Consider the following 25,773-nt stretch of genomic DNA (forward strand, 5'->3'; position numbering starts at 1 on the left):
TGGATTTTCTCCTTTGAAAGGATGATATTTTCAAACTCTTCTGCGGAACTGTGTGAAATGGAAACCGAAAAGCCTACAGTTTCCTATAATCCCGTGACTTCACGGCTTTGAGAAAAAAAAGAATCGTTCTCAGATTTAGCTAACCCGCAAACACTGGGATCATCAGGTCACCTCACCTGCCAGTAACTGCAGGAGATGACCTTGGACTGCTTTCCACAAAAGTTAATATTTTGTCCCTCCAAGATTTTAGTCTCTGTTTTTAAACTCATTATTGCTATCCAAAGCTAGAATCCCAGGCCATGCCTCCAAGTCTTATTTTTGGGGCAAAGTTGCAGAGTTGGAGCTCTCTTGCTGCAGCAGAGTATTGGAGCAATAGTCCTTTAGGTATCAGGGTCATCGTGGGACAAAGGTGAGAGTACTGTAAATATCATTTGGGACTTGCTGAAGCTGTCTTTCATGAGCAGAGGGAATTCCCACTGTAATTTCACAACGAAATGCTCAGCATGTTGCAGGCTTGTGTCTGATTCTGTAGGCAGTCCCATCGTGCTAGGAAGAATCAGGCTCAGCACGCCGAAGTGATAAGCAGCAGCCTTGTCATATGTACCGAAAACATTTCAGGGAAATCCTTGGAGGAACCAGGCGCCTTAGCTGAGCACATCCTTTACTATGCCTGGACGCCGTGGTCCCACATTCAAGTCTCGTGAGAAAGGAGGCTTAGGAAGAATGGGGAAACAAGGCAACAGAGGCTTTTTCTAAGAGTGCCAGATGCTAAAGTAAATGTAAGACATTGCAGCCAGCAGTTAACAAGCTGGAAATGCTCCCTTTGGCTAGTCAAGGGTGTATAAATGCCTTTAGTGAAGTGGCAGTGAGAGTAATACAAACACCTGGCGAGAGAGATCTCACATCCACCTCCGTGCATGGCCAGGAAGCCTCAGAAATAGCAGTGTCTGTGCCCTGCTTGCAGTCCAACATTTTGTCTTAAATGACCTCAAAAGAGCCCCAAAGTACTCCAAGCTGCCCTGAGCCCCAGCCAGAGCAGAAGGCTGGCTGGCGTGGGGCAACGGACACAGCCATCCCTCCGTGGTTATCACACACAAGACCTTGGAAATGAGAGGGCAGCAGGCTTGCCTGTTTAAACAGCTGCTTGTCCAGCTGGGGATTTTGAACACTGCTTTGCTGAATGGGACTGAAAGAGGAGAGGAAGACGAAAGTGTGTTATTAGCTCTGAACAAAGAGTCTGCAGATCCCGGCTCTGGTACGCATCCCCACCACTTGCACTCTCTGATTTTCAGCCTCCACTTCTCCGAAATGACCCCAGCTAGCTTGTCACTCTCCCCAGCTTTTTGGGGCAAACTCAGTGATGGTAAACCAAAAAAATGTTGTCTGCCTATAAGCAACACCTTGCAAGCCAGCAACCAAACAGTGCTGCAGAGGTCCCAGTCCTGGCTCGAAGAGTGCTGGATGCCCCAGAGCCAGGTCGGGAAGAGGGATGGCTCTCTGGCCACAAAAACACTGGCTCCAGGGTATGCTGCTTCTCAGAAGCCTAAATCAGAAAATTTTAATGGCTGAGTGCAGGGCTAGTGGATAAAGAGACAAAGAAAAATAAATCAGGCAGATGACAGAGGGGCTGGGAATAGGAGGAGGTAGCAGACGGTAAAAGAAATTAAATCAAGAAGCCAAATTAAGGTGCTGCAGGCAAAGATGAAGATGCTGGATTAAAGATTAACCGTAACCAAGAGGGAGATGCAGTCCTTTAAAGGTACAAATTACTTCAATGCACTTAGCAAAACCCACACAAATCTAAGAATAAAGTCCTCACAGATGCAAGTGGATCTCAGCAAGAGACACATCTGGACTTGGAAATGCTGGATAGCTTCACGTGCTGCTGTTTCCAGCTGAGAAAGGGGAATTAAAGGCAAAGCAAGGGCAAGCAGTCTAAAAAAAGGGAAAGCGCTTGCTGGCGTAGGGGAAAGGGTGTAAGAAGTCATCTGTGAATGGTCTGGCACTGTGCAAACAAATCCTGAACCTGTTCAGGCGGGCTGCTGAGCCTTTTGGGGGCTCTGCTCAACTTTGGGGCTCTGTTCACACATCCCCATCAAACTGCAAGCAGGGTAAGGAGGCCACCCTTCAGCACTGCTGCTGGGCACAGGAGGTACCAGTCCCATCAAGAGGAATTAAGTGTTTAGGCCGCTTCACATCACTGCTCTGGGCTTGCTGGGAGAAAGGTCGCCGGTGCTTTGCCACCTCCTTTTAGCGCAAGCAGCTCACGTTTTGCAGTGGAGCATCCGAGACCCTGTTCCCATGAGAGTAAGGGTGGAGGTGGAGGAAAATGAGGGGTCATGGGGTTAACTTTTTTAATACACTGAAGCGTTCTCATCACTTCTTTCAGCCACCCTAATAAGGTTTTTCTGGGCAATAAAGACTGCTTAATGTCTGTACGGGTGACAATAAGAGCAGGTTATTTCTAGCTGGTTTGCCCTGCCTGTCACAATCCAATCCTGCTCCTCAGACAGACTTTCTGGAACAATTATCCATGGTCAGAACTGCAGGAAAACACCAAAATCAAAACTAAGACCTCCAACTGTACATGAGTGAGCTCTGGATCAGGCACAAGGAGCAATGAAGAGCTCAAAGAGCCAGGGGACAGAAAGAGGCACACACGTATGTAGCAGGAAGGTTGAGTGGGTGCAAGCTCAGCGAGCAGCACTTCTTCCCCATCAGTGCTTTCCTCTGCTCCTGCCTTTCTCTGTGGCCTCCTTTCCCTCTGTGCTCTGCAAAAACGAGCATTTCGTGGAAGCTGAGCAGAGCTGACAGCCCCTTGAATGCTTGGAGTGCCTCCCTTGTTCCCAAGTCAAATTTCGGAAAGCAGCAGCTGCCCGTTCCTGAAGGTCGCTTGGATCCATCCTGGCTCAGTGGTGCTGCATCGCTGCTCATCGTTATTCTGCAGCTCTAGCCACTGTGGATGTCCTGCCACATTACATGCTAGTTTGTTACACATTTTGGGGGGGCAGTGGGATAAAGAAAGCGTAAAGCAAAACTTAAAAACCATCGGGATTTCTGGCTTAACCGACGTGGGTGTGCAAAGGAATCTACTCGAGGGTTTGCTTTGGATTTTTTTTTTTTTTTGCAGGAGAGGAGGAAACCGCTAGGAAATAAATATGATACTAACGCAGGGAGGAGGCTGGTGCACTAATAAATGTTAATAAATAAATGCTGATGCTTGACATCGTGCTGCCCCTCTCCTCAAACAACCCGTTCCCAGCTTCCCGGGCTTCCCCTCAGATGGTTTTTTACTGAGGGTCGATGTTGACAGCTCCTAGGGGGGCAGAACCCAGCTTGATCAGAAGATTGGGGTCCATTTTATGTGGTCAGCATTGCTGGGTCTGTCCCCACTCCTTCTCTCCCCTGCTGATGAACGTGGTTGCGAGCAAAGCACTTGCAAAGAGCAGAAGCAGGAGCAGGTGCTGAGCGGAGCAGCACGGGGCTGCTTGTGCTTTTCTCGGGAAAGCAGGTCACGGGGGAGGAGGGGCACTCGTTTCCCAGCTTTGCTGCTGAGAATGTATTTAACCAAAGCGACGCTGGCAACCAAACACGCTGCCGGCTCCTTTGGATTGCTATCCAAACCTTTTAAACCCACTCTCTGCTAATGAAAATGGCTTTCAGAGATGCGGGCTGGTGGAAGCATCTCTCCTCCCAGCAGCATCGCTCCATTAAAGCCTCTCCTCCCTCCTACCCGTCCTGCCTCCCCTCTCTCCATCTGGGCACCACGAAGGACAGAGTGCTCTCCAAGACACCCGGCCAGAGGATTTCAGCTCACACCTCCAGCAGCACTCTGTCCCCAGCCAGTTAACCTGCCCAAATCGGACAGCTGTTGCAGCATCTGTGCAAATTTGCACCGATTTTGTGTGCTGAAATGAAGCCGTGCTGCACAAAGAGGCTTTGGAGGGCTCAAAGGGTATTCACCTGATGGGGAGTTTCCAACTTGCCACTTAGCAGCAGGACACGGAAATACTCCTCGGCTAATTAAATACCTGCCAATTACCAGGCAGTGCAAACGATGACCGTGCTGGTTAAAGTAATTTATACTGGAAAATGCCTGTGCTGCCCTGTCTGTGATTTGCAGCATCAGGGATGGTTTTTACATAGATATTATGTAGAAGAAGGCACATTTGTGGGGGTGAAGCATCCTTCCTTCCTTCCTGCCAGCCCATCCACCCCAATCTGCCCTAAAACCTGCTCCTAACACGCACGCGCACCGGTGCCAAAAGCATCCATCACCGCTTTCTCCCTTGGCAGGCTGAGAGCTGAAGCCCAGCTTCTGTGCCTTCTGCAGCCCTGTGCAGACACCTTGGGCTCTGCAATGTCCTTGCAGAGAACAAAGCAGCTCCTGCTCGCTAAAGACACCTCCCTGAAATACTCAGACTTCTTCTCCCAAGCTGGGCAGCTCAGAAATCCCGTATGACTTTTTCCTACTCTGATACCCGCTGAGATCTCAGGCTTTAAGCCAATAACAACAAAACACATTCAGCCTTCCTGAGAGCTGCTTTCCGAAGGGAGGCACAGAGCATGGGATGAAGCCAGCGAGCATCACCACCATGGATGAAATGCAAAATCCCCCCAGGAAACCTTTCTCCTGTGGTTTGCCATTGCCAGGGTGCCAAGCGTGCACCTGGAGCCAGGAGCCTCAGCAGGAGCAGATCAGCCCCGGCTTGCAGATAAGGAGGACGCCTGCTGCTGCTTCCCACCCTGATGGGAAGCTGGGGAGAGGGGAATATCCAGAGGAAAGGAGCAAGTGAGCATCAGCAATAGCAACAGGAGTTGCTCAGCTTTTCTCAAAGGAATTAGCGATGGAGATTTTGCAGAGAAGGAAGTTTCAGGAGCCACTGGGGACAAATAACCGGTTGGGGAGATTGAAGCTGGAGATCAGAGAGTGTCCATGTGTGTGTAGTGGGGATGGAGCTGATCAGGGCATTTCGTTTGGCACTCAGGAGTCCTGATGGTGATTCCTTGGAAATCACAGCATTGAAATGCGTTCAGGTTTACTATATCGTCCCCATCCCATCCAAAAGCCCAGCACTGCGGGCTGGTGAATCAAGGTCTTCACCATGCATTGAGCAGGGAGAAGATGGGCAGGGGAGGACCAAAGCGGTGAAGCTGCTGGTCCCAGCCCTCACCTGCCTACGGGTAACAGAATGGGACAGGAGACAGCTCACACTCCCCTAAAAACTTAATCTGGGTAAAGGCAAATGCCAAAGAAACTTCAGAACTAGAAGTGACCTAGAAAAGGAGGGGGGTTGTCCAGCTCTAGCTGCAAGAGCAGCACACTGGAGGCTGTGAAACGCTCAGGCATGACAGTAATAGGAATCATGCGAGCCTTGCTTCCCTGGCTGCGGCAGCAGCTCTTTACTGCTGTTGAAGATGTAGCAGTCAGGACAATTTCAGCTGCTTCCCAGATCCCAGGAGGAGCCAGCAGAGCTGGCAATTAGCAGAAGCATCTTTCGCGCTTGTAAACTGAACGAATTGGCTGGAAACGGACTGGGAAGAGGGGAAATGCCCACGCCACGATACCATGTGTAACAATGCTTCTGAGACGGCGGTGCCTAAACGGATGGAAAAGCAGCTTCCAAGAAGGGGGTGGGGATTTCTGCTTAGAGCTACGTGAAAAAAAAGTCAGAACAAGTGTCCCATTAACGCAATACCCCTGAGGACACTGTGAGGGGATGCACCTCCCCATCATCTCCACACCATTCCCTGCTCCATCGTGCTAAGTCAATGCCACATCTGAGCTGCATTTTTTTTTCCCCTCTGCCACATTACAGGAGCCTCAGACAAAGCAAATGAAATCTCCCTCCTCACCCTGAGTCGATCTTATGGGGCTGAAGAGCAGAGCCTCTGCGAGGACCGATCACTGCACCACTCCTCCATGCAAAACGCTGCAGCTGTGCCTGCTGCAGCCCTGCCCATATCCACGCTGATGTTACTTTCTCCCCACGTGCTGGCAGCTGCAATTTATGCCCTCAGCATCAAAAATCCCTCCCCTCCAGGTATCCTTGCAGCTGAAGGTGGATTTCCCCAGCTAGGAGCCAGATCCTTCAGTGATATTGGGCAGAGGAAGCTTCCTCTGCTCTCCCTGCATCACCATGCTCCAGGAGCTGCTTTTTTTCTTGAAACAAGCTGGATTTTAGGTATTTGCACTGTAATTCTCTGCTGCACCCCTGCTCTGGGCCACAGCACTACTAAACAGACCCTTGGCACACGCTGTTAAATGTCAGCACAGCCTCCAGCACAGTTTTAACCCATGCATGGGACACACGGAGTAGAAAGCCCCTGATGCACCGCTGCAGCTTTCACTGGGCCCCTATAGACATTGGAAGGCACGTGTATCCCAAATGACATCCCAAAGGTTGTAATATTAAGGCTGAAATCAGACCACAAATGAATAAATAAATAAAAATCACCTGGCTGTTGGTGATCCCTGCACCAAAACCTGTGGGGTGCCCCTAGGTTACTCAGGAGCCTTGCCTAGGATGCTTGAAGGATGCTCAGCAGTCCTTAAGATTTGACGCATGAGACAAAACCACCGCTAAATAAATAACATCCACTGCAAACACTAAATGTTCTCCTGGATCCTTGCCTCTTCTGTGTGTCTTGTCTGCCTGGTTTGGGACACAGCTGGCTTTTGCTCCTAGCCACCAGCAGAGCCATGGAAGAGGATGGAAGCTCTGGGCTCTGGCTCAGATCTGCTCCTCCTTGGTGACAGTGGGTGATGCTCCCTCAGCTTCTCCTTCTCCATCTTTAGATGACAGCATCTGGGATTTTGAGGACAGGCATAATTCATCACTGCAGTTATGAATTTTTTCCTTCCATTATCATCCACATCAGGATGAAAACTGTCCTCAGACCTGCAGATTTCCCTCTAGGAGGTCCTCATCTCTTGCTGGGTCAGGCTTGGAGCCTCCCTGCAAGGCGTCAAGCTCCAGGGAAGAGTGAATTTCTCCTCTGGCTCTCCATCAGACCCCAATTCCTTGTCTGACAAACCACCCCACCAGCATTACCCATGTCCATTAAACCACCTTGGGAGGCAGCTCTGGCCCCAAGCAGAGGGCGGCTCCGGGAGATTAATACACAGGATCCAAAGGGTCGTTACTGTAATTGAATCCAAGTATTTGCACAGCATTGGAAAAGGTTTTGACAACTCAGAAAATCATTACATGCCGTGTTGCAGCCCGGGGGGGTTAATGGGGCCTTCTGGCCTTGCTGTGTCAGTTATTTTTCTTTCCGAGGCTCCTGATGGAGGGTTAAAGGGAATTCCAGTAAATCTGGGAGGAGGGGAGGAGGATCTGTCCTTCCAACACAGAGCTTTGCTGCCTTCCAGGAGGGCTCAGCCCCGTGGCTCTGTGCCATCTTCCAGCTCCTGCAGCTCAGGTGCGTGGTCCTCTGGTCCCATTCTGCTCCGTGAAGGCTAAAATTCACATTGCATCCCTTGCTGCTGCTCCCACAATGGGCAAAGCTGACAAGATGTGGGCTCATCTCACGTGCATGACAAGTAGAATCATAAATCTCACGTTTAGATATCCAATTTTCAGGTGATAATACCTATTTTTCCTATTTCTTGTCACTTAATGGAGCTCCTCACCCCTAGGTTTCATGACATTTAAAAGAGCTGTCGGGTGTTATCAGCGCAGTAGACTCGGAGAAAACTGAGGCACGAAGCTTACATTGATTTGCCCAGACACACAGAAAGTTCATCGTTAGATGAAGGCTGTGTCCCAGGCACGGTGTCCTCTTTTTGCTGCTGTATTTTAACAGAACATTTCATCTCCTCGTGCAGTGCACGAGCAGTCAGGTGAAAATGCAAACAAGCCCTTTTCTCCTCTTCAAAAATGGGGTCAAGCTTTCCCTGCCCTTATTCTGTGCGCCAACTCCCAGACATTTCCCAGCACATCCATCAGTCCTGTCCATCCTCAGGCAATGAGATGGGCACGCAGACCTCTCTCTGCACCCTGACCACTTCCCAGGGGCTCCCATCAGCAAAGTTAGAGCTCTGCAAGGTCTCTGGGACTGGAAGAGGCAGTTTTGCCCCCCCATTATTTTCCCCACTACAAGGCAATTCTAAAGCAGGTAAGAAACCCAGTAGAAACCCAATTCAGGATGTTTTTCAGCAGGTAAAGACAAAGAACAGATCCGTACATGGTTGTCAAGAGATTTTAAGAAAAACTGATCCCCCGCTGTTTGAAACGGTTGTGATGAGGACGTGCATCGCTATGTCTGGCTTGCATCCTGTGCAGCTCATGGATTTTATCAGAAATGAGCCACTTGGAGAAGTTCATCAGAATTTGTCTCAGTCTTTCCAGACATTTGAGCAAGAAAACCTGATGAGGAAACTCATTCTATTCTCAGCATAACCTGGGAGGACACAGCCTGTTTGAGCTTCCACCTAGTGCGTATCTTTTGTGTTTTGGACAACCCTGGGATACTTGTGCTCATGTCACACTTCCCCCCCTGCTATGCACAGGCTGCTCCGCAGCCTCCAGCTTCCAGCAGAGAGAAACAAGGCTCCAAAGGACACAGACCTGCTGGGATCTGCAGGTTTAGAGACAGGACCATTAGGGAAACCCTCCTGTGGATCCAGACTGGCTTCCTTGCACTCGTAAAGGGGAAAAAAATCAATCCAGAAAAATAAACAAATAAATAAATAATAAAAACATGGAGGTACAGGCACCCTGCTCTGAATTTTCCACGTAGCAGGTGCTGAGCATCCTGACACTACAGATGTTTGTCTCTCCTCCATACACCTGAGCCTGCCTTGAAGCTGCTTCAAAAGCACACCCTGTTGGCTATTGACCCACTGGAGCTGGACCACACCAAGGGTGGGCTTCAAGTTTCCCCAGCATCCTTTTTTATTCTGCACTCAAAGGTCTGGAGCTGGAAATCTGAGCCCTCCACCATTTATTACATTTATTACATTTATTACATTTATTACATTTATTACATTATCAGCACACACAAGGTAACACGCAGGCAAACACCAAGCGAAATGCAGGAGAAATGCACCAGGGAATGGGTGCAGAGCCCAGATATTTCTGCTTCACACAATCCAGTAGGACATCATGTGTCACCAGAGACCCTCAGTAGCCACATCTCCATGGCAGGTGGCCACAGAGGGCCACATGGCTGCTAAACTTGTCCCCTCCCAGCTGCAAAAGGGCTTTGTGTCCATACCCATGGCCAGGCACTGGCACCCACTTGTTCCCAAACACTCACCCCATTATATCCTTGCACATATTTTGCGTGTGTACCCATGTGGGAACGCAAACACACACACACATGGGGATTCAGAAGCTGTCCTGATCTCCACGGTGCTTTGGCTCGCAACACACACCCAGCACCAGGGAAAGGTTGGGGAAACCCTGCCGAACCCAAAGCCTCTTCCCAACAGGGCACTAGTGGGACTTCTGCCAGCTCCGTAAAGAGAATTAATTTATTCCACTTGTGTTCTTGACTGCTTTTCTAGGAAAGTGAGGGAGAAGCTGGAGTATTCGATTCAGAGCCCCTGAATCCTCTCTTTCTCCTCTGTCAGGAGCTATTAAACCGTGCTCTGTTGGCAGCAGCACAAGCCCTGCATCACGCTGCTCGGCTTCTCCTGCATCCTGTGCTGTGAAAGGAGCAAGAGAAAAGCCAGCTCCTGCTTTTCCCAGTCCCATGGACAGTGCTGACTGATGGGGAGTCACTCAGCAAAGGCCAAAGAGTCCCTTGGAGGCAGTTCCCTGGGCTTCCAGCAGCACCAGCTTGCCCTGGACTTGCCTCCCTGAGAGCAAGCTGGGAAGCTAAAGCCTCAGGCACTGGAGGTGTGACCTGGTTTCTCTGAATTAGATATGCTGTGGCTACCCTTGTTTAGTCCTAAAAAGGGACTCTTGGGGCCATCCTTCAGTCTGCTTGGGTGCACACTGAAAGTGAAGTCATCTGGGTTGGATCAGGGCTACTTTCAATGGGTTTTAGCACAGGGGAACTAATTCACACCAACCTCCCCGCATTCCCCTGTGCAGCACATCACTATTTTTGTCCACCACCACCATCCCCTCAATTCCTCCACGGGAACACGCAGGAGAGGCAGCATTTGCAGCTGGAGCTAAAACAAGCTGAAGGTGTTAGTTAGGGGAGCTGGGACAGGGGTCCCAACACTGGCACCCTGCACAGGGCCACGTGAAGGAGGTGACACTGGCAAGGTGGCTCCTGCACACCTGGCTGGAGTGCTGCAGCAGCAAATATAATGCATAATGGGCTGTGAGTGGGTGCAAGGAGGAAAGAAGTGATTTCTCATGGGGCTTTGGGGCTGTAACATTGCCTTGCAGCCTGTACACAGGCACTCATCCATCTTTTTCAACACAGGCAGGCCACGTTAGCATTTGATGTGTGACAGCGGCAAGGCTGGGAGTGCACCAGATGATGCGCAAAAGATGTGTCAAAGAAAAAGGAAGCTGTTTCCTGCTGTTAAAGAACTTTCTTTCAAAGGGAAGTTATTTGTAGGTGGATGCAATGGGCCGGCGTGAAAGTCTCCATAGGATGCTGTAGCTACGAACCCTCTCTTGTCACACCGGGCAGGGAGTACAAGAAGAAACAGACCTATTGTAGATGCACTCTGAAGGCAATGAATGAGTAACCACTAGGACTGGGATTGCATTAAAACCCTGGAAAGCACAAAAAAAAAAAAAAAAGTGCTTTTCTTTTTATTGAATGCATCAGAGGCTTCCAGCTAGGAGGGCACAGTGTCCTGCTCCTCACTCTAGGCTGCAGCACGCAGCAGAGAGCAGCTCTCCTTTGACCACACAGGGCACGCAGTCAGGAATTCAGGCAGCTTGGGACTGTCTACGTTAGAGCCTGAGCATCCCATCCTGAAATCAGGAACCTCAGGTAACTCAGCAGCACTGCAACACCCACAAGATTGCTGGACTACAGACACCCCACGAGCACAGCAGCCCTAGGGCAAAATTCTGGCATCTCCTCCTAGGATGCTTTCGGGCTCCTTTGGCTTGTCCCAAGAGGAACAGATCGATAGTCTGCCCTGACTGGCAGCGTCATAAAACACCCCATGAATCCACGGGGATTTCTGCCTAACCTTGGCTGAGGATTGGGTTTGGGACGGAGCCAGGAGGATGCGATCCAGCCTCATCCCATGACCCGCAGCATCGCTCACCTTCTCCATGCCCAACCTTGGCATACACGGGGCACCTTCCTCCACAGCAAGGTCTGCATTTCTTAAACGAGATATGTTAAAGGCTTTAATTACTGAAACAGATGATCTCTCCCAAGGGAAGGTAAGAGTGTCCTTGAATTAAAACCACAGATTCCTGAGGCTTTTTCTCTTCTAGGAACGAAAAGCTCTTTATGCAAATATTTGTGAAGGCTCAGAAGGTCTCTCAAGAGCAGTTAATATAATGCCTACATTTATTTTATATTGTTACGCTCTTCTTGGAGACACAGAAGCAAAGAAAATTTGGTGGCAGGAGCCTGCCAGCCCCTCTAAGAGCAAGGGATGAGTCCCCTGGCAGCACAGACTGGCCACATCCCTCTGGTGCACCAAACCACGGTAGGTAAGACATAAAAATCTGGTGGTGGGCAAGAATGTGAGAAAACATAAAATGATTGCATCCATCGACCCAATCCTGTCCCAGCAGGAGAAAGAGGGAGCACCCAACCAGATCCTGCCTGGGCTTTAACATGGTCAGGGCTAAGCAGCTAATAATTACTCCAGATGAATACCCTTGGAGGAGAGCCAGAGAATCCCAAATCATTCTCTGATTTCAACTTTCAATTACCCAGCCGGTGCTAAGCTCATTAATCATACTTGCAGCACCCAACACAACAGAAATGAGTCCCTGATCCTCGCCCCTCTTATTTGATGGTGTGAGGAGTTGGGGGCAAGAGGAAGAGAAAAGAGACGCAGGGGTGCCACCCACGAATCTAATAGTCACTTGTAGGGGCTGGGATTAATAAATCAAAAATCCATTATTAATAATACCGGCTTAAATATCTATCTAAATGCAAATGAATGAACACCGGGGGTTTCTTTTTCTTTTTTTTTTTTTTTTTTAAATGTGTTCTAACAACTCTGTGTTGGAGGAAGCACATGCCCACATGATAATTGTCGGTTTTAATTGCAATTTTACAGTTCAACCCTTCACGGCCCATGGATTTTAAGTGGCCTTTAAAGGGCCACAGCATCTTTTGGATGGGATTGAAAGCTCAGGTGGCTGCAGTAACAGGCAGGAGCTCTTCAAGTTCCCTGCCTCTGTGCCTGTTCAGTCACATCAAATAAAAGGGGATAAATCCAGTGGTTGGTTTGCTGCGGTGGAGGTTGGATCCCCAAGGTCTGCAGCCTCAGATGGGTGACTGGGGACACTGGGGACACAGTCTTGGAGCAGGAGCATGGAGAGCCAGCAAAGGAGCCAGATTAAGAGACAGAAGTGTCTTCTGAGTAAGCAAAACCATGGGAAATTGTCTTGGCCTGTGTGGGGAATATGGCAGGGAGAAAACCATGGGAAATGAAGCTGTAGAGCCATTAAATTGGTCAGAGCAGGGAAATAGGATTTTCTGACATTTGCCCACTTGCACAACCATCATATGAGACCAACTAGTGGGCTAATTTCCAATTAAGAGAGAGAGAGAGGTGGCAGGAAGAAGAAGGTGGGAGCAAAGGGAAACCCATGTAAGTGCAACTGAACCTCAGGGTTTCCTGAGTCTCCAGCCATGATCTCAAACATGTACCAGGCACCAAACCCAGGGGAACCTAAAGAAACCCTTACTCCAATCAGGAAACAAGTATCAAAAACCGTGATCTAAACCCCTCGAGAGCTCCAGGGTGCAGCTCAAGCTGGAGGTGGGCATTCAGTCCTGGACAATAGGGTTTGCAGAGTTTGCCTTTCATTAGACTTTCCCAGGACACAGCAGTGGTAGAAAATCAGCTTTAAAACCTTGTGCAAACAGCTTTGCAGCTCCCCTTGCCAACGCTCACGGGATCAGGTCTAGCTTTGCAACATCCCCTTGAAAAATCTGCTGACACCAGCATTTTGGAGATTTTAACTGCTTGAGACTGCAAATGTTGTTTGAAAACAAGTGTGTGCGTGCACACACACACACACAAAGACTAGTCTTAGCAGCAACATTTGTGCAAACAATCTGCTAGGGTTTTGGAAACCACCCATGAGAACTGAACCCCAATGGCAGTGCCAAGAAATTGCCTGCTTCGCTCTTAGCCCATCCTTCTACGCCATGGGTCAGACTGAAATATTCCTAACATCCCGTGCCTGCAGAGAGACAACAAGAAGCTGAACAAGCTGCCAAGCCTTGGGAACAAGCATGTGGAGCAGCCAGAACTGCCAGGACAAGGCGGAGGCGATGGGCACTGGTTTGACCTCAGATATGCAGTGGTATCCAAGCTCCCCGAGCCACGTCCAGTACTGGGCAGTCCTTTGTGCTTCTCACACCGGGCAAATTTCAATGCCAGCTCCAGCAGATGTGTTTCCACTCTGAATGCCCTCACCCCACCTCAAATCCCTCCATGTGCAGGATGAATTTTGTTTTTTCCTTTCTCATGCTACAAATAATTCAAGGGGGTAAGTAAGAACGAAATACCCTCAACCTTCTGGATACAACCCTCTCGCTGGATAGGGTTATACAAGCAAAAAGTGTGGCAGAAAAAAAAATAATACACAAAACCAAAAAACTCAAGCTGGTGTGAAGACCAGAAGAGGCATTGGTTCCAGCTTCTAATTTGGCTTTCCAAAAACAGAGTAGTACACAAAAGCTTTAATCTCAATTAATTCCTACAGGACAGCTCCTGTCCAAGCTTCCTCCTGAGCCTGCCCACCTATAGACAACCCTCTCTTTTTGACTGACCTACAGATTGAATCTGCTCTCTGGCATGTAGGCAATACAATACAATCCCCATTTATTAATTCCATCCCTGTCCTGCTGCGTGAGGTCAGCAGAGCACTCAAGGTCCACACCCTGCTCTTGAATACCAACCATCCTCGAATGCTGGAGCAATTTCCATGGTAAACCAGAGGGACCAGCACTGCCCTGGTGGATAACACGGATGTGGTTTCACAAGCTCAGAGTTCCCCTGGGTTCCTCAGCTTTCATTTGGATCCACTCACACATGCCATATTAATCACAGACCAACAAGAACTGACTGCAAATATGTTGCCCGCCTGTGTGTGTATATGCTGCTTAATGGAGCATGAAAGGGGAAGAATAAAATCATTTTTCAGATGCTGCAGATAATAATAATAAATAATAATAAAAGCAGAGGTATGCACCAGGGGAGAAGCTGAATGTAAGCAGAAAAGGAGTCAGGTCAGTCCTCAAACTGAGATGCAAAAGTTAATGAAGTAAAAACACCATTAAATCAGACACTTTGGGCCCTCGTTAAGTTCATTCAGGATTTGAGACCACACTTTTGGAATGCTTTTTTTTTTTTTTTTCTCTCTCTAGCAATTATTTTCCATACAGACTTTATGGTCCTGAAACATTTATAACTTTGGATTTTTTTTCCCTGCTAGGCACTATCACAACACTCAAGGCAGCTATGGCAGGAACCCTCATGGAAATCACATTACTATATCTCAGTCGCACAACACCTACTTCACCACGGCAGGCTATATTTGCAACAAAGAGCTCTGATTTTGCATTATTCTTTAGAGCCACCGTGATCCTATGTCTCAGTTCACGTATTCCTCATGTTGTAACATCCAAAGTTGGAAGAGCCAAAATGAGAAGCCACTCTTGTAAAACGTGGGTTGGGGTCAAAGGAATATACAAACCTCCCTTCCTGTGAGCAGAAGTAGATATAACATCCCTGCTCAGACTGATATGATGCCCTGTTGCAGGTACACGATGCTCTTGGCACACAGATCCCTTCATGAGCTACACTGACAAACCTGATTTTAGTTCTTTAAGTATAAAACCCAGTTCAATAATATACAACACCAGGAGAGATGCATCTGTGTGAAGGAAAGATTGCTCCCCACCAGGGCAAAGGGCTTTTCCAGTTGTGGAGGTTGATGCAGGAAAAAAAATGAGTAAAGAGTTCAAGCGACTACAACAGACTGACACATCACTGCTAAAATTGTGAGGAATTCACCCCAAAAGCACATAGGCCCATGAGAGTAAAGAGAAAGCCACAAAACTCACCCTTCATTTTCGTCCCACAGGATGCAGGTCTGGTTGGTGGTTCCCTGTCAGGAAAAAAAGAAAGAGGAAAATGGAGCACATCGGTGCTGTGCTGTTTATGGGGTATTTGGAGCAAGAGGAGAGAACTATTCAGGTCCTGCTGAACAGTTTCCACTACTTTAAGCATGGTGTGTCTGATATGGAGCACAGATATGAGGCCTTGGAATAGCTTCTTTTACCCTTGGGTTGAAAGGTGAAAATAAAATGGGCCTCGCTTTGCTCTCCATCAACACAAGGACTACGCAAGGGTTGGACTCCAAATACTGTCTCTACCTACTGATATTCTTCCTCATCCCTTCTCTCATACAGAATCCTTTTGCTGCTCCCTTCTGGAAAGTGGATCAAGTACACCACGTCCTGCTGTGGGACACAGTTCTCTGAAGAGCCACGACCCTATAGGGGGCGGCCAGGTGTGGTTAAAGCCCCTGAAATACATTTATCATTACTTCTTCTGCAGCTGTCTTTGTGCACTTTTGAAAATTCTTCCTGGAAGGTCCAAAGCCAATACATGACAGATCTAATACTCATGTTCCAAAGCCTCAGGAGGACATCTGAAATCCACAACAAGAAGGGACCTGGGGGTATGTAAATGTCCATCATGTACATCTGCTTGGGGTTGGCCAGGGGACCCTAGAGGGGATCTTCATCTGCCTTTTACAGCACTGACCACAACAATAATATTCAAGTCTCTAGTGGTATCTGCAAGGAACATTGCAAGCATCAATCAGAACAACCTTTCCCCTCCCTCTTCCTTTACCCAGGAAGATCACTGTCATAGCCTATTTTCTGATGAATGTACATTATTTTTTTTTGCCCACAGCTGTGCCTCACAGTGAAATGATGTGAATGTGGGTCAAATATGCCCGTGTTTCCCCATGCAAGCAGTGCCATCATGCTCCTCCTGCCTTGGCAAGGAAGAAACAAAACACAAATGTGGGGTGGTGCAGCTTCCCAGGAAAGACTTACATTGTACAGGTGGGAGAATTCAATTTCCAAGGGGGTGAGGAGAGACCGGGGAAATGGCTTCACAGTCACAGAGATGACCTTGGAGTTTAGAACAGTGCTGTTCCTGGGAAGAGAAGTGAGAAGATGTGCTTTAATGGCCACTGGGGGAAAGTGCTGAATCCCACTGCGTCCCTTTGCAAAACGGAGAGTCCCACTTCATTCATCAGTGGTTGTACAAGCTTTAGTGAATACAGTGCAGAAAGAACGAGCACCATTACTTTAAAATGCCATCAAAGACACCTGCTGGTGATGGACCCTGCCCTCTGCCCCTTCAGCTCTCCGTGCAGCCACTCTGCATTTATTTCCCTGGGAATTAGACCATTTATGAAATGCGTTATGGACCCCTGCAGCTACTGGCCTTAAAAGCCATATCTACCCTGGCAAGAACATGGTCCCAGACATATTTTCTGGCCCTGACATGAAGAAACAGAGTTCATTTCATATCCTTACAAAAAGAAAAAAAAAAATCTTTCTTTCTTTCTTTTCTTTCCTTCTTCTTTCTTTCTTTCTTTCTTTCTTTCTTTCTTTCTTTCTTTCTTTCTTTCTTTCTTTCTTTCTTTCTTTCTTTCTTTCTTTCTTTCTTTCTTTCTTTCTTTCTTTCTTTCTTTCTTTCTTTCTTTCTTTCTTTCTTTCTTTCTTTCTTTCCTTCTTTCTTTCTTTCTTTCTTTCTTTCTTCTCTCTCTCTTCCTTCCTTCCTTTCTGTCTGTCTTTCTGTCTTCTCTCTTTCTCTCTTTATTTTCTGCTCTCTTTCTCTCAAAATCTGCCTCAATCTGCCTTGCAGTACAAGTTTGCCATGGTGGCCTTTAACAGGTTGTAGGACACCACGTGAAGCTCATTACCAGAGGCACTGACATGTATCTCCAGCCTCTGAGAATCAAAAGAAAATGCAAAGAGGCCAAGCCTCTCATGTGTCGCTGCCTAAATGTCCATGCTAGTCAAATAATTTATTAATGCTGTCAGGCCTAGGAGATTCGTCTGTTAAGAGGGGCAGGCAGGGAGGGGATACCTCCCATAGCTGGTCCCTAAAAAGACAAATTCTTTGTAGGCACTTCACAGGATACTGGGCACCTAAATACACAGGGAATCCCACTATTTCTGCAGCAGGTGTCTGAGTATGTAAAAGGTCCCCATGGCCAGCAGCTGACAAGGCTGGGTAGGAGAGTGGGACCAGTATCAGACTACTCCCAGCTCTTCTTGCACTGATGGAAATCTCTCCCCATCCAAAACTTCACTAAGTCTACTGACATTGGCAAAACCATTCGCTTTTCTGTCTGGGTCTTATCCTCCTTTTACAAAAGGATTTACTAAAAAAGTATTGTACTTGCTTAAGGGCAGGTGGGTTTAAAATAAGAATAAACATAAAATTTAATAAAAAGAAACATAAAAAGAACACCAACATCCAAAATAAAACAAACTTGGAATCATCCAAGGATGTGCAAGTGGATGTTCAGAAAGACATTATTGCAGACCAACAGCAGAGGGAACACCACTATTTTAGAAAGTTAGAGAAAAAAAAATCATTAAAATCAAAATGAAGAAGCAACGAAGCACAAAAACCAGTCTACAAAGGATGAGTAAAGGGGGAAGTCAATGGGAGTAAATGTCAGCTGCAAGCTTTAAAATATAGGCAGCTGTAGAAAAGCCAAAAATACTAGAGCTGCTGAAAGGCAAACATCCATGCATGGCTTCATTAGTAGCTGGGTCTGGAAGGGTCAGGTCTTGGTTCAGCACTCTCCAGTGTTCGTGTGAACAACCAATGTGGCATGGAAACATCCTTTTAAAGGCTGCAGACCACACAAAGATAGGTGTTGCAAATAAAAGCAGAAAGATTTTCAGTGTGGTAACTCGCTAGCACACAGGATATGCTCTCATGCAGAGTGAAGTCATCCCAGCCCAACCAGAAGTTATTCCCAAGCAACATCCCAGAAACACATCTGCACCTGAAAAATGCATGCTCTGAGCACAGAGCTACTGGTTCTGCTCAGGGCTATCTGGATCCGAGGGGACAGGGAAATGTATGGCTGAGGTAAGGGATTGCTGCTTGGGGAAGGTAAATTGGGACAATTAGGAAGAGCTCAGCTGGTGCAGTTTGCTGAATTAAATCTACATTTTTTTTCCTTAAGGGAAAATCACTCTGCACTGAGCCGATGTGGTCAAACCCAGGATGAGGGTCCTTAATGGTCATGTGTACCCAGGAATAGCTGCTCTCCTTTGTGGTCAGAAATATTTTTACCCTGTAGGCAGGTACTACACGGCTGCATGGTTATTTAAAGACATTCCCCTTTTTTCTTGCTGTGTCCATTTGCACGGCGGTGAATTAAGAGGTACTTCTCTGCTGCTGCTCCTATTACATCTTTTTTTTTTTTTTTGGCCTCGTATAGCCACAGGTGATTCAGGGCTCTGGATTTTTTAAAGAGGGACAGTCCTTTAATTAAGGAATGTCTTAAATCAGTTCTCCCACAGGAACGTTGCTGAGCGGCGGCGGTGCTGCAGCTGCTGGTTTTCAGAGCTCATTCACTGCTTGGCCAGAAAACACTGAAATACCGCTGGATCATTTGAGCCAATGATGTTTATTGCCCTTCTGATCTAATTCCCAGCGCCGTAATGGAAGATATTACAGAATACAGTTGGCTGGCTTGTTAATTCCCCTCTGCACTCACTTGGAGCTCTTTTGCCATTGCCAGTGCTAAATCTGTAGGTATTTAAATGATTATCAGTGAGAAGAGATGCCCTGGTGTTTATGGTAAATGGGCTCACGCTAATCAGTGCAGAACAGATTTAGAAGGTGCCTTAGGATGCTGAATTTACTGCCTCGGTCCCAACCTCAGAAAAAAATAAATAAAGAAAAGAGTGAAATAGCACGAGAAAGGGAAAAGAAAAAGGAAGGGAGTGCTGAACACAAAAGCTTGGGTGCCTGAGGCGTGTTGCAGTGGCCGGGAACGTGGTAGACATGTGCAGCCAAGCGTGCTGCTCCACTGTTCGCCTCTCCCAGAGACTGTCTTCTGCTGAGATGCTCCTGAAGGGCTCGCTGGGGTTGGCAGCTCCCCAGCTGGTGGCTGGTCACCCGTGTTCCTATATCTTAAGCTCCCCAAATCCCTGGGGATGGGGAACCCCTTGGAGAGGGGTGGTGGAGAGCAGGAATCTAGCAGGCAGGGGCGCAGCAGCACCAGCACCTTGCTTCCCCTTCTGCCAGGGCTGCATGGACAGGACAAAGCCTTCCTGCCCCTGCAGCAAGCAAATCTAATATAGATGAGCATGGTCCCACTGAATATTGGTTTGTGGAGGGCAAAACATTTGCATGACTGAGCCAAGACCTGCCACATTGCACCTTTGGTATTTTCCTGGAAGACCAGGGGCGGCAGATGCCCCTTGCCTCTTGTCCTGTTGCAGGACACCACAGACAAGAGCCTGGATCCGTCCTCTCCACATCTCCCTGCAGGGCCACAGGGATGTGGGGGAGCTCCCCTGGAGCCTCCTTTTCTCCAGGCTGAGCAGCTCTCACAGACTCTCCTCATAGCAGGGGGGCTGCAGACCCTCCAGAACCTTGGTGGCCCTGCTCTGGGCTCTCCCCAGTATGCCCAGGGCTCTCCCCAGTGTGCCCAGGACTCTTATACTGGATCCAGCACTAGGTGTGGCCTCACCAGCTCTTACCTCTGGAGTGAGAGGATGTTGCCCACATTCCGGTACAGCACAGTCCCCACCACGAAGACAGAAGAGTCGTCTGCCTCTGCAAGACACCAGAGGAAAGGGGAGAAGAAAAGAGCACTGAGACAATCGGGATGTCGTCTGTCCCCCCAGCTGACCCCTTTTTGCCCCCCAGAACCCACCAGGACAGCACATGGGGCATGGCAGAGAAGGGGCTGGATCCAGATCTGTGCTTCCTTCTCCCCTTGCCCCATGACAGAGAGAAATGTGTGCCCCAGAAAGTGTCAGCCAGGTGCAGGACTGGACCTCTCATGGGGGTTTCTGCCATGGCACAGCCATTGCCAGCATCACTGTGGTGGGATGCAGGTGCTGCTATCACCACATCAGGTCTCCATGGGACAGAAGGGAGGAACGAACACCTTTGGGGTGACGCTGCTTGCCTGCAGGCAAGGTTTATTAATCCTGACTTTTAATTTAATCCTGGTGTCTTCTCCTCCAGAAATCCCACTAATCCCTCTGACAGTACTACAATGGGCAACATGTGTAGGGTGAGAAGGTCTCTCGCAGCCACCCAGAGGCATTCAGCCTTGTCCTCAGCCACTGAGCTGTCAGAGAAGAGCTGCACGCGGGCCGACAAGGGCAGCTCAGGAGGGGAGATGCCCTGCAGTGCCTGGCCTGACCCCATCACTCGTGTGATGCCTCGGGAGGCTGCAGGGGCCGTGGTCCCAAAGGAGCCTGGATGCTCTGCGTGACCTCCGGGCACTCCGCTCAGCCTCCTCCTGCACCCCACACAGCCCAGATAAAAACAGCGAGAGCTTTGCTGGGCAAAGAGCAGGCAGCAGGGACAACCCCAAGGCTGAGTTGTAGAGGGAGAAATAAATCACTTGGAGATGAGGAAAGCCAGGGATGCAGCCTGCTGTGGGGCTTCTCTGGTGTCTCATACTTAGGCTGAGACTAGAATGCACCCACTCCCTCAGCACAGGGCAGAAATGACTCTGGATGTTTCTTTTTTTTTGCAAAATTGGGCTCAATTGAGGTGGGTGGAAGACAGGGAAGACTGACAGGCTTTCAGAGCAATCACATAAGCATTGCTTCTCCAGGAAAGCTGACAGTCTTTTGGCCTTTCCTGTGAATCCCTGTGTAAACACAGGGATCCTGCAGCCTTTAGAGAAAGTCTTCCCCTTGGTGCTAATTGAATGCAGTAGGACATTTACCGAAGAAAATGTGTGTTCCTATAAGACTGTGAGCAAGCAAAACCCTACATCCCACAGTCTGGGATATCCCAGCACCCTCCCAAGATGGCAAAGGATCTTGGCTGTGATAGAGCTGGAGGTTTGTAAGCCTCAGCTGCTCATCCTTAGATGGCTCTTCCAGGACCAGATCCAGTCTTGGAGGACACTTACAGCACTGTTTGCTTACATGGCCGTTCCCCTATTACATCTGCCTTTCAGTGCTCATTAACCGTACTTATAAGGTACCAACAGAGACAATGACTTGTGCTTTCCCATATTAGAAACCCAGCATATTCAAGGAGGCCTGAGAGACTCATTTCAACACGCCCTGAAGATGATTGTGGATGGAGCTCAAAACCCATATGCACCAAGAAATGAACAACCCTGTGCAGACACAAGCTTTTTTTTTCACTTCTTTGCAGGTTCAGAAGCCTTGTAAGAAGCAATCATCAAGATAGCATTGCCAGGATTTTTTTTTTTTTTTTTTTTTTTTTTTTTTTTTTTTTTTGTGCTGACTCCTGCTCTGTTTCAAACATGCTGCTGATTTAGGAGAAGACAAACATTCAAACCCATGCACTGAGACTGCTCCTGGACTTGGGCAAGGCATTCACACTTGACCTTCAGTCTGACCACATTTGAAAGCTTTATTTGCACTCAGAAATGATACGATGAGCTTTTGTGAGCAAGCTCAGCTGGGAGGAGAGCTTGGAGACCAGCCAAATGGAAGGAACCTCTCTTAGAAAATGAAGAAGGTATTTTCTCCTGGAGTGCTTCAACTGTGCTGCCTACCTGCCAGCCCTGAAGACAGGATGCTCTTGGAGACAGTGACCTTGTCCTCAGAATTCTTGGCCCAGTCCACCATGCCCCTCCAGCCTTTCATGGGGAAGGTGATGTCAGTTGCTGCATTAGCGGGCAGCTTGTGAATGCCGAGGACTAGAGGGAAGGAACAGATAAATTCAGTAAGCAAGACCAGCCTCAGTCAATTCACACATGCTGAAAAAAACGCTGGAGGAAACAGTGGGAAATCAGGTAGCAGAACCATGAAGGTGGATCTTAGTAGCTCCAGGAAGAATGCGATCTTCTTTATGCATGAAGGAGGGAGACATGAATTGTTAAGTCTCATGCTTCTGCTCAGTGAAGGACCTGTTTGCACTAAACCTGGCAAAAGAGAGGTCTTTCTGCTCCTACACCACATCTCCAGGAGTGGACAGAATTTGCTTTGAGAAGTACAAGAAAGAAAACCAAGACTTCTCTGGATGTGTCCTCCCAGCAGTCAACAGACTTCCTCAGCTAGGGGTTGCATCCAGACCATCAACTTTAGCAGCCACCGGTGGACCTCTCCTTTGTGCATTTTCCTAATCCCATCACGAACCCATCTGTACTTTTTGGCTTCTTGCAGCATCCTCCAGCCCCAAGCTCCATGCTGCGGTTGTGCTTACAGCATAAATCAAACGCTGCCTGCTGTTCGCCTGCTGCCTGATCACTTCATTGGCTGCTGTGCGGCTCTTGTATTAAAAAATAAAAGGAAGCAGCTTAATTCTTCCCAGTTTGTCATCTGTTCTCCATTCACGGTTCTATAGCTATCTCTCAAATCTCTCCACGACCTTCTTCAGGCTGAAGCCCTAGCTTATTTGGCAAAAAGCCACCCCATAGTTCTGTCCATCCACATTCTTCCCCAGACCTTTTGATGTTCCACCACCCGCTGGCTCCCTTCCTTCCCTCCCCACCTTTCGGGTTATATATATTGCCCTGTAATTACAGCTTCCCAGGCTCTACACCCGACACGGGGAGTGCAAATCAGCTCACCCAGGTTGTCGGTCACTTGGTAGGAGTCCCGGAAATCTTTCATGCGGAAGCCGATGACATCAATGAAATCCTCCACCAGCCTGAACAGCTCCTTGGCATTTGGCCCTATCTGCAGAGAGAAGGAGAATACCTGGTAGCATGGATAACAAAAAGCCCAGCATGAGTTTATCTGAAGGCAAAGGTTTTTGTCCTCACACTGGTACTGGAACAGACGCTGGATATAAGGGAATATTATGGAGCTTTGGAGAATGAGGGCTGAGAAATGCTAAGGAAGCCTAGAATAAATAAAAAGATAGGAAAGAGTAATTGATAAAACTGAGTGTGGAGGGCAATATCTCAAAGCAAAGCGAAGAGAAATATCAGAGGTTGTCTGGAGCAGGTAATCTATGGTATCATCATCTTCTTCCTCAGGTTTATCTCTACTACCAGAGACAATTTGCCCTTCCAGAGACATCTCATCAGAAAGTGAAGAGCGGTCAGTGTTGAATATCTGCCCTAAGTCAAATTCTGAGAGCCTCTATCAAGCCTTAGACCTCCCTTATCCTCAGGTACTGCAACGTTTGGTCTGAGAAACATGTTTTGGCTTCAGGAAGCCACAAATGTATAGAGTCAGAAAAAGGTTGCATATAAATAACCTACTGAGAGGGAGCCCACTAAACCTTGCCCCTTCAAGGATAGTTATTTTTTTTTATCACCCAAAAGCTCCAGCCTACACTGTTGGCATGCACAAAGGGCAGGTTTCTAGTAGGCTGGCTTTTAGGCTTGTTGTCAGGGGGATGTCTGGGAGAACTTTTCTTACATGTGGAGAAATAAAGCAGCACAATAGGATCTCCAGGGAGAAGCAGGGAACAGAACTGAAGGGAGGCTCACTGCTTTTCCTACCACCTGGAGCATCTCAGGGACCTTTGGATGCCTCAGTTTGATGAGGCACACTAGTAAAGAGGTATACAGAAAGGTGGTGAGAGTGGGGAGATCTTTGTTGGCTTTTTCTCTTGATCTCTGTTGGATTTCCAATTGCTGTTCTTCAGTCTGAGCCTTCCTCTAGGTCAAAGATCAGGGTGCCCTGGGGCACTTTAAAGATATCATGAGTTAAATTCTCCTGGAGGGAGGGAAGAGCATTCTCAAAGGCAGGAATCCAGCCCCTAAACCTTCTTCCAGAGATGAATCAGGCTGTGTTTAGTGACAAAGACATGATAACACTGGAAGAAAAACCTGTGAATGACTTTGGTTAAACCCAACACCAGAGGCACCTGCAGCCTTAAATTCGTGCCTTTCAATGAGCAGGAGAAGAGGTAGCAAAGTGATGGGGGGGTTGTTTGCATATTTAATACAGTCCACCAAACCACATCTCCGACATGTTTCAGCCAGTTGTTGACCTGAGTCAGAAACCACCAGAAAGGCAGACCATATCCCAACAAAAATGGTCCAACAAATACATGCTTAACAAGGACTTCCAGGGCCTAATGTCAAATTCCAGGCACCGGATCACTTTTTCTCTGCAGAAAAGCACAGTGGTCCATTTTCATGCATTCCCATTCTGTTGACAGCACCTCACTCTCCAGAAAACCAAGCTGCTTCTTGCCCAGCTGCGTCGGAGCTTTGGCATCTTTTCTCTTTCCTTTCCTGGTGTTCCCCACATGAAAAAGGCATTTGCAATAACGCTTCTTTTCCAGGCATACATAAAGCTGTTAAACAATAACTGGTTAAGCAGTGGCTGATTTCATAAAAGATAATCTACCTACAATGAGCTGTGCTGACTGCCTGCCTTCCTCGAGGCACAACTGCCTACAGGGCAGAGCAACCACCATGGGAGGTCAAAGAAAAGCATCTCAGCTCCTTACATTGCCTCTTTTCCATCGATTTTCATGCTTGCAGATCTTCACTGTAATTCAGACCTCCCAAGGTGGCTGATCAGAGTGGAAGGGGCAGCTGAGGACAGAAGGATGGGATGGAGGCAGAAGGAAGGCTGAGCTGGCGAGAGATGGAGAAGGAGCACAGGGGTGGCCATGCGTGTCCCTCTGTCTGGCCAGCCAAAGGAAGCTCAGTGAGAATAAAACTCTATCAGGATCAGATCAAACAGTCCTGCCAGTACAGCAGGTGTGCGCATAAGGAGCAGCAAGTGAGGAAACTAATTTTAACTGGATATATTTATATTCTGTTATGGACTGAAATCACAAAGTCAAAGTAACCCCAAGCTACACCGGCCATTATCTATCAGGCTTCTGTCATATATGATATGACCGTATTGTATGGCTAACCTTCCCAAAAAAGGGCCCTTCTCTATCTGAAGTTTTTTATTTATTTTATGTATTTATTTATTTATTTATTTCCCCTTGAACAACACCTTTGTCTGGGAGTTTGCAGTGCACTGGGATGTGAGACTGTACTGAAGTTGGGTTTATTTTTAATGAGGAAGTTGGGAGCCAAAACCTTCATTTCAAAAGGACTGTTTAACCTTGTGAAGCACGAAGCCGGAGTTTGTTCCATCAGCTTTAAGCAACAAGGACAGAGACTGTTGAAGCCTCTTTGACATCCAGTGCCTGAAGATTTCTGAGGGCAGCTTCTGTCCTAAAGCCACGGTGTTGGGCTGTCATCACCATTTCCACTAAAAGAAATGCCACGTAAACATTTTCTTAACGTTGATTTCATCATTGTCCTGCTCCTCATGCAGGTCACTGTAATGCTGGCAGCATCTATAGGTGCAAAGAGATCATACAGGGAAAGCCGATGGGAACAAATTGCCACTGGGAGTAAGCTGCAGCTGTTTTTATGGGGATCAATAGGATTTCCCTGTTGTCATGACAACTCATCAGTTTCCTCTGCGCTGTTCTGAAACATGTACACACACCTGGAG

The 25,773-nt window shown here is 48.0% G+C and overlaps 1 protein-coding gene across 2 annotated transcripts in view; it reads right to left on the reverse strand.

Annotated features, from left to right (window-relative positions):
• The window catches only part of ADGRB1 (adhesion G protein-coupled receptor B1), a 255,147-nt gene that overhangs the window by 89,724 nt on the left and 139,650 nt on the right, over positions 1-25,773 (reverse strand). For both annotated transcript variants that reach the window (XM_072034260.1, XM_072034261.1), the window contains exons 13-17: positions 22,920-23,028; positions 21,903-22,046; positions 19,888-19,963; positions 16,198-16,300; positions 15,193-15,236 (exon numbers count right to left, since the gene is read on the reverse strand). In XM_072034260.1, the coding sequence (XP_071890361.1) occupies positions 15,193-15,236; positions 16,198-16,300; positions 19,888-19,963; positions 21,903-22,046; positions 22,920-23,028 (476 nt within the window). The remainder of the gene's footprint in view (positions 1-15,192; positions 15,237-16,197; positions 16,301-19,887; positions 19,964-21,902; positions 22,047-22,919; positions 23,029-25,773) is intronic.

Source organism: Anas platyrhynchos, chromosome 2 (assembly GCF_047663525.1).
Source record: "Anas platyrhynchos isolate ZD024472 breed Pekin duck chromosome 2, IASCAAS_PekinDuck_T2T, whole genome shotgun sequence".
Lineage (NCBI taxonomy): Eukaryota > Metazoa > Chordata > Aves > Anseriformes > Anatidae > Anas > Anas platyrhynchos.